The sequence below is a fragment of the Lactuca saligna genome, chromosome 5, assembly GCF_052625555.1.
Source record: "Lactuca saligna cultivar CGN05327 chromosome 5, ASM5262555v1, whole genome shotgun sequence".
Classification (NCBI taxonomy): Eukaryota; Viridiplantae; Streptophyta; class Magnoliopsida; order Asterales; family Asteraceae; genus Lactuca; species Lactuca saligna.
In genome coordinates this window covers 300709137-300718633 of record NC_136421.1, presented here as the reverse complement: position 1 = coordinate 300718633, position 9497 = coordinate 300709137, and the positions used below count along the sequence as shown (strand labels likewise).

The 9497-nt window shown below is 35.0% G+C and overlaps 1 protein-coding gene across 5 annotated transcripts; it reads left to right on the top strand.

Annotated features, from left to right (window-relative positions):
- The first annotated feature begins 3375 nt into the window (after positions 1–3375).
- NET4A (Kinase interacting (KIP1-like) family protein) lies at positions 3376–7811 on the top strand. 5 transcript variants are annotated; one of them, XM_078996835.1, is made up of 5 exons: positions 3376–3588; positions 3737–3825; positions 5372–5429; positions 5554–5665; positions 6174–7811. In XM_078996835.1, the coding sequence occupies exons 3-5, from the start codon at positions 5415–5417 to the stop codon at positions 7571–7573; spliced, it is 1527 nt and encodes a 508-aa protein (XP_078852961.1). In that variant the 5' UTR covers positions 3376–3588; positions 3737–3825; positions 5372–5414; the 3' UTR covers positions 7574–7811. The 5 variants fall into 5 exon arrangements, with proteins under 5 accessions (XP_078852961.1, XP_078852962.1, XP_078852960.1 ...); XM_078996836.1 differs by lacking the exon at positions 3737–3825 and having other exon boundaries at positions 3376–3592; XM_078996834.1 differs by lacking the exon at positions 3737–3825 and having other exon boundaries at positions 3377–3588.
- The last annotated feature ends 1686 nt before the right edge of the window (positions 7812–9497 follow it).

The following is a 9497-nucleotide window of genomic DNA, read 5'->3' as shown; positions in this document are numbered from 1 at the left end:
GAGAAAATTATCAAATGGAGAACAACTCCATTCTACCCAATTACCACACCCATTCCCTCTTATGTTCATACCATTCAAACGTTTAGGCAATTATAAGATCTGCAACTTTTGTCGCAAAAGGTTTAGCCTTTTCAAATATATTTCTATTTCTTGCCATCCATATGTTCTAGGGAGTGGAGTATTGAATCATCTTTAATATTTCTATTTTCCGAAGATAGTTAACCCATGAAGTTGTGAAGTCCAGACAACCTTTTACATTTTTATAAACCCTGTTTTGAATTCCACACCATCTGGATATCCAATATCCAACTGTTATTGTGAACTCACTCCCGACAGGAAGATGGTTTACTGTCTCATTTGAATTTTCACATAATGAACAAACCATATTTTGGACTATTATACCCCTGCTGTGAGAGTATCTGCGACTAGAATTCTACCGAGAACCACCCTCCAAGCAAAACACCTAACTTTTAGAGGGATGGTTTTTGACCAACAGATTGAGGGTCCGGTAGATAGGGTGATTGTTGATTCGATCAATTTTCTCATGATATTTACTGAATACTTTCCATCGGAGTTTGGATTAAATGAGAACCCATATTTTGAGGTGGAGCTGAAGTTTTGTCGACCAAAGAGAATGTAGAACTCCTGTAATTCTAATTGAGAGATTGTTTCCAATGTACCTGATTTCCATTGCCACATGAAACCATTGTTACACGAGGGAGCATCTCTTGATTGATTCCTGTTGGTATACATTGGGGAAACAATTTTGTAAAGTTTTGTCGCCACACCATATGTCTTTCCAAAATAACACGTGAACCTTTAAGTCTGGATTGAGTGAAAACAGTTTTGATGGATTCAAATTGTATTTGTCCAATCATTTAACAGCTTTTGATATATTCCCCCATACCACTATTGCGTTTTTCCTTTCCAGGTATATGGATGGATGGCATCTTAGATTATGTAATCTCACAATGACATCAGCCCACAAACAATCCTGCTCATTTTTCAGTCTCCACCACCATTTTGTTAAAGAGAGACATTATGTGCTTTTAAAGAGCCAACTCCAAGTCCTCCATTTTTTTTCAGCCACCACTTTTGACCATTCCACCCAATGTATTTTCCTTTTCTCATCACAGCCTCCTCATAGAAACCTACGTTTGAGTTTTTCGAGAGTATCCAGGATGCTTTGAGGGGCCTTGAATAGTGATAGGTAGTATGTAGGTAGGCTTCATAAGATAGATTTGATTAGGGTTAGCCTACCTCCGAATGATAAAGTCCTCGCCTTCCACGGGGATAATTTGGATTGGAATTTTTCCAATAAAGGCTTCCAATTACATTTTCGTAGCATGTTTGCTCCAACTGGAACCCATAGGTAGGTGAATGGGAATGAACCATTTAAACAGCCAAGTACCTATGCCATTCTGTTAATTTCCAAATTACTGATGCCAACACCAAACAAGCGAGATTTATGAAAGTTAATTTTCAAGCCCAATGATATTTGAAAGCACTTTAGTACGTGTGATAGATTTTTTATGCTATCTCTATCCCAATTGCATAGAAATATTGCATCGTCAGCGTAGAAAATGTGGGAGGGTATGGGTCCATCGTGTGGTAGTTTTATACCTTGAATTAGAGCCTTTTCACAAGCTCCTTTCATAGCTACGTGCAAGCCCTCCATTGCCAAGACGAAGAGAAAAGGCGAGAGAGAGTCTCTCCCTGTCTAACCCCTCTCGAAATGGCAAATTCCTCGGTAGGTGTCCCATTTACTAGTATTTACGCCCTTGCAGTAGATAGACATCCAAAAATCCATTTTCTCCATTTGCTTCCAAAGGCCACATGTTCCATCACCGATTCTAGGTAACCCTAATTAATCCAGTTAAATGCTTTTTTAAAATCTACTTTGAAAATGAATATCTGCTTTTTTGTTTGTTTTGCCCATGACACTATCTCATTTATAACGAGTGGTCCGTCTAGGATATTCCTTCCTTCTATGTATGAGGATTGAACTTCATCAACAATTGATCCAATGACTCCTTTCAATCTAAATGCTAAGATTTTGGCAAGGATCTTGTAAAGACATCCAATTAGACTAATTGCTTTGTAATGAGCAAGTGAAGTCGGATCAGCGACTTTTGGTACAAGTGTAATGAAGGACGAATTAGTCTCCTATAAATCTCCACATATGCTAAGGCTTTAGCATAAGCCACCCTTTGTATGTATCATTCGCAATGGTGGTTCTCTCCTCGTCCTTAGTAGACAGAGAAAACTCATTCAAATGACTTTATTTGGACCTTAACCTTAGACCTTCTCGCTCCATTATCACGATTCCCCCCAAATTATATTTGGTAACCCTAAAATCAAATTAAAATGCTCGACGAGTCTGGTCAAAGTTGGACTGTTGACTGAGTTGACTTCCGTTGACCTTAGGGTTGGTCAAACTGATTTAAGAGAGGTCAGGGAGGGGTAGAATAGTCTTCTACCCATTCTTAGAGAGGAGGATGTAAGGAGTGTATTGATTAGTGATGTTATCATTTTGATAGGCGGAGGCTAGATCGGGGATTTGAGCACGAGAGTTTTCTAGACATCTTACGAGGCGAGTCTTCTCACTATACATTACCTAGAGTGGTATCTATGTGTAGACCGGAGGGTCTTACGTGTTATGTGCTTGCTTGAGATTATGTGCTTTGTGATTTATGTATGCTATGTGATATTAGACCGGACCGGAGGGTCCAACGACTTACGAGGCCAGAGGGTCCTCAACCAGACCGGACCGGAGGGTCCAACGATTTAGACAGGACCAAAGGGTCCAACGAGTTACGGGGCTGGAGGGTCCTGCTGAGACACATTGGCTGGAGGGTCTTACCGAGTTATAGCCTCGAGTGACTTATGTGTTGTATGTGGTATTTTGGAGAACTCACTAAGCATTTATGCTTACCGTGTTATGTGATATGTGTTTCAGGTACCAGCGATGATCGCGGGAAGACGTCGACATGATCTGTACACACTGATAGAGTATTATGAATTATGTATTTGAGATTATGTGATATGTTTTTACTGAGATAACGTTTGATACATTTGAGTTTTGAAATTACTTTATGAGACATGTTATGTTTTAAAAATGAAAAATTATTTTGAAAATTCAAGTTATTATATTAACAATTTAAAATTCAGGACTGTACCTCTTGGATTTTTTGGTGACTTTCGACTATATAATCCTTGTAACTTTTGTTATGCAATATTACATGATTAGTTCGAAAAAAAAAAAAATAGAATTCAACATTATAAGATATAGTATTTTTGTTCTTTTGGGTATTTTTTTTCAAATGTAATCGGTAGTTGACAAAATGAAGCATGTGAAATACAACATACTGAGATGGTATCTTGACCATATACGCGTCCCTTTTCCCCAAATACCCATTATTAACTATCCTTGAATTTCCTCATTTTCTCTACTCTCCTCTCCAATGGCGAAATTTTGAATCCTCATCCTTTATCTACAGCATCTCGCTGCTTCTTTCAAATTATCCGTCTCTTCGCTTCAGTCTCTGCCTAATTTCATCGTCTTCATCACCAATAGTCAACAACGAGGTAGGTAAAAATCAGATGTATTACTTATATAGTTATATGTATGTATCGATTAAGAGCTGTTCTTTCATTCGTGTATTTTACTCGTCTTCGATTTTAATTTTTGCTTAACTATGACGCCGGTGACTTTATCGATCTATCTTTTTTGTAGAAAATAAGTATCTGAACATCTCTATATCAGTTCTCCACGTTGAACTGGTTCTGATTCCGATTTCATTGTCAGATTCGTGGTTAGAATTGGTATTATTTTAATTTATTAATCTCTATTAGACGTTCCTCTTCTTCACAATTAGCTGGATTCGTTTTATCTTCATTTTGCCATGGAAGCTTCCTGCATCACATGTTTTTTTGTTCGTTTATTATTTTATCTTCAATCTTCAATTCGTTTGTGTTTTTGTAAATTTTGTGTGTTTGCATTTACAATGCATTAGATTAGATTATTCGAATCTCCTGGTTTGTAGCAATTATATTAGATATTATAAAAATCAAGCTTAAAATTTTTTGGAATTATTTACACATTATTATTATGTCGCTTTTTGATATTATTATAATTCGATTTCACTTTTTGGCCTTTTCTTAATTTGTTTTTTGGTTCTTCTAGTTCAAATTCCTGACAACTTGCCGCTTAATTTTTATTTTTTTGCTTTACGAATCTGGAAAATATCTTGCTCTCTTTAATTAACATTTAACATCAATTATTTGTCGTTGCATTTTAACATTTGAAACAAAAACGATGTATTTGCTGTTTAATTAAAAATTAAAACAAATTAAATTAATGCGTTTGTATTATTATGATGTATGAATGCGGGAGAAACGCGTAGCTGGAATCAGCGATTTCCGGCACTTGTTTATTTCAGTCGGCGACCCTCCCCACGTATATTTTGCCGATTATTACTCTTAACTTAATTTTATAAAGCTACTCGCGCTTCAGAGCGCGTGAGTTTTACACCTTCTTCAGAAATGGATCCGTGTTCTTCAGAGTTGAGTGTATTTGTGACACGTTTCATGATACCTGCATTATTAGGTTTGGAAACTTGTAGATGAATATGCCTCATTTACATTTTACATTATAATAATATATAATCCACAGTTTCTTTTTATCTTTTTATGATCCAAAGTTGATGTAACTTTTTTCTATTAAAATAATCTACCAGAGATTTCGTTTTTTTTTTTTTTTTGATAAAAAATATTAGTAACTTTACGTTTGGTCCATAGATATATCTTAAACATGCCGTTAATAATTGGATTATTATAAAACGGATATATGTAATAAGTCTACGAGAACATATAATCAGCATTGGATCTCTCATCTTTTTTATGATCATTATTGTTCTCGTTATAGTTTTATATTGCTGTCAACGTTTTCCAAAATATTCCGTCCTAATTTGGAGTTGAAAAGATTATTTGTTTGATTTTAAAGAGTCAAAGATGGAATATATATATTTTAAATGGACAGACCGATTGTTGATTTCAATAGCTACAAATGGACTATTACTACAACAACAAAGAAAAAGTCTTGGACAGCTGAGAATTCTTATTTTAATATTCAATCACGTTCTTCTTCCTCAATACTTTCTTGTTTCTTAATTATAATAAATAATAATATTATTTCCAAATTTCATCATGACGCTAAACATGAAGAAGAATTGTCCATAATTTGAAGCCAAAATCAACCATGATTTTGGAACATAAGTTATTTTGAGATAAGTAAGTTGCAAAAAATCTTCCTGTCACTGCTTATAGATCCTAAATTCCTAATTCTGGTTTTTTGTATTTTTAAATTCAGGTTTAAGTATTAGCTAGCTCTCAAAAAGCACGAAACAAGCAACATGGACTCATATGTGGTAAGCAGGCTGACTCCCATATAATCATATTATTAAATAATCTTTAATTTATTGATTGTTTAGTTTTATGTATGTGTGATACTTATAATCTTATATATCATGTTGTATATTTTTGTGTTTCCAGGGTAAGTCGCATAAAGGTTATAGGAGGACTGAATCAAGAAATAAACATTCCTGGTGGTGGGATAGCCACATCAGCCCCAAAAACTCCAAATGGCTTGCTGAAAATGTTGAGGGTAAGCAATTTAAATTCCAATTCTTTATACCATTTTTCACTTTTCCCAACATTTTTAACCAACAAATTAAAATATTTGCATAAACTACCCCGTTGTGTATTGAAATATGATATCAATCGTATAAAGCTCCTTGAAAGTATCCCATGTTCATTCATAATACCCTCAAACAGGAAAAAGCTTTTTGCCTTTTTTTTATTCTCTTTCTTAGGAAAAAAGTTGGATTTGAACCACGAAAATGTAGGTATCAACACGTAATAGTCAAATGCCACTAAAACTAAATACTTTTTTCTACATTAAAGGCAACTCCTTCTCATGGAAGTTGATGTCATGTCCCCACTTTTGGTTCCTTAGTGGCTGTCATAGTTGTTCCTGTAAATCTCCACACTTTCTAGTGATCTAATCTATCTGGGCCCCTCAAATAAACCATCTTTAATTTAAACAACCTATCACATTCCCAAACGCCCAAAATCTTAAATCATACTCTCACAAAAACAATTGTTGATTTCAGAAATGGACCAAAGCGTAAAACGCATGTTAAAGCTAATTGAAGAAGAAGGAGACTCGTTCGCCAAAAAAGCCGAAATGTATTACCAAAAAAGACCCCAACTTGTATCTCACGTCGAAGAATTTTACCGCATGTATCGATCGTTAGCAGAACGATACGATAATGTCACCGGTGAGTTACGTAAAAACATCCCTTCAGATCTCCAGTCCCAAGGATCCGGAGTCTCAGACGTGAGCTCCGAACCACCTCTGGGTTCGAATTCGAATTCGAACCCCCAGCGCGGGTCCCGGTCTGGTACCAGGACCCGAGCTGCAGGGTTTGATGTGTTTCTCAAAAGCGGTGGGAGTAGTTCCGATTTGGGAACCAAAGAAGGCGACGAGACGTCGACTTTGGATTCAGAATCAGAATCCGACGACTCGTCGGTTAACAACTACCCGATTCCGTTGGAATCCGAGGTCAGGAATAAGAACGATCACGTCGAAGAGGAACTCCGAGTTGCAAACGAGAAGATTCGTGAGTTGACAACCGAGCTTCAAAAATACGAATCGTTGCCGCCACCACCACCACCACCACCACCACCTCAGCATTCCGATTCCGTAGGTGGAATTGTGAATGCCGGTTTGGAAGAGCAAGAACGCAAGATCAAATCACTCGAGATTGATTTGAAAGTAACAAAACAAAAGGTTTTGGAATCAGAGGAGGAAGTGAAAAGATTGAGACACGAGCTCCAGAACAATGCGGCTCAGAAGGAGATTTCGAGTTGGAAATTGAAATTCGAGAAAGAGAAACGGGAAGTGGCGAAGATGAACGGTCGGGTAACGCGGTACAAAGAGAATTTGTCGGAACGGGATCGGGAAATCCGGGCAATGAGGGAAACGTTATCGAATGCAAATAAAACATTGTCAGAAGAGAATTTTCAACTTGAAGAACAAGTGACCAAGTTGTTGAAAGAACGTGCGCTTTTGGAAGATGTCATCAAAGAATGGGATTTACGGTGTCAGTGTTCCGAAGAGGAGCTTCGAAGACTTAAGATTGTGAACACCGGAATGGAATCCGAGATTGAGGAGTTGAAGTCTAAAGTGTCGGAACTCGATGAATTAGTGGTTTCTAAAGATGCGGAAATAGAGGGTTTGTGTGGGCATTTGAGGGAGTTGCATTTGGAGCATGTGGAGTTGGTTGATGGAATTGAGAAGTCAAAGAAGTCAATAGAGGAGTTGAGGTGTAGAGGAATGGAATTGGAGAGAGAAATTGAGAGGCAAAGGGAATTGATTGAGGAAGGAGGTGAGGAGAAACGGGAGGTGATACGACAGCTGTGTTTTTCACTTGAGCATTATAGAGATGGATATCAGATGTTGAGACAAGCGTTTACGAGTCAAAATAAGCGACACCTGGTGATGACATAGTAAGTAAGTAAGTAAGTAAGTAATTATTAATTATATGATGCTGTAATTAATTTACAGTTGGGGTTGATTTTGCAAATTTTGAGTTTATATGGGACTAGTGTGTAACTAAGTAAAGGCTTGAAACCTCGTATTATGGACTATTTCTGTCATGTATCATCTTTAATATATATATATATCTTCCATTTCAAAAAAGATATATATTTGATTGTGAAAATATAGCTTGTATCTTATGCTCAAATGTGCAGCTTAATAAAACTTAACAAAAAAAAAAAAAAAGATAAAATAAGAATCGAGTTCAAAGCTTCCCAAAATGTATTTTATTCATACGACTCTTAAATAGTTCTACATTCTAGAATTGGATTATAAATGTGGGAAGAGGTCGATATGAGAACGACAAAAAAGTTAAAAGAACCATAAAGAGCTAAATTTAATTATTTTTGATTTCTAATTCAAAAGCCATGGCCCATGATCAAAAGAAGTTGTTGGCGGATTTTGTTGAACATGAGGCATTAAAGGGTAAATTGGTATTTAAGCATTCGAATCCAATAACTACATTCATTAAATTTTCTTTAATATACCCTTAAAACACCTACTTCTTTTTTTCCTTTTAATTTTATCGTCTAAAAAACCAAATATATCAAAATGCATAATTATTCATTTTTTAGGACGAAATATTAATATCAATATATTTTTACATTGCAGGAGAATGATTAACATATCATTTATATTAACCATTCACATGAGAATAAATATGGTGTACAATGAAAAATAATTAGATATTATAGGTTCACTAGTATACGCCATCATCATTTTCATGTAAATACTAAATATCCAGGATTGTCATGTGTATGTTCTCATGTTAATTAATGATTACAGTGTGCAATGAAATTATGATATCTAATGGTTTCTCGTTGTACATTATTGTTTTTTAAATGAACTTATAATGTCTAATGGTTTCTCGTTGTACATTGTTGTCTTTCTAAGTGAAGGGTGATGATGGACGATTGTATGTATATAATCATTGTTTACCGTGAATCTCACAATGTCTAACAATTTTTTGTTGTACGTTGTGAAAAATGAATATCAACATGGACCATGGTCCAAGGCCATCAAATTTTTAGGGTCTATTTTTTTTGTATTTATATATATATATATATATATATTGTTATAAAAAAATGTTTGGTATCAAGTGGTCATGCAGTAAAAAAGAAAAAACAAGATTGAAGCCAAAATTGGTGTTGAAGACAGAAATTTCAACCGATTATTCATGAATCTAAACAATTAATCATTTTTTAATTTAAAAAAGTTATTGTTAAGAGTTTCATTTTATTTTGTCTGGAACCTCAAATCAACTTGAATTGGCCAATATAACGATCTCATGTGAACGATCATCATAATCCTATGATATTTAAAAAAAAAATGTTGTATGTTAGCTTTTTCGCATGAGAATAATAAATATAAACATATCTTGATCTGTGAAAAAATTATAAATTGTACAAAAGTTGGTATGTTTTCACAAAAATTTGATTTTGATATTGCATTAATTTTGTTACCATTTAGTATTAAGTTTTCCGATTTTTGCAATGTTTGACCAATTAACAGGTCAACGTGGTTTCACTAACGTGACAATCTTTGGTGACATGACGCTAACATGACATACTTATGTTTTATTTTTTTGTGACACCACATCCCGGAATTTCAATTTTTATGACAATTATAACATTTAAATAAAAATCATTATGGTCATGTTCAACACAGAACGGTAAAGAGCATTTGAGAGCTTCTGACAAAATGTTTCGTTTCGAACAAAAAATATCGTTTAACACTACAAACTTTTAACGTTTAATTTAAACAAAATGTTCCAAATCCAAAAACTATCTCATATACACAAAATACTACCAGTTATCATCTACCCGCTAATTAC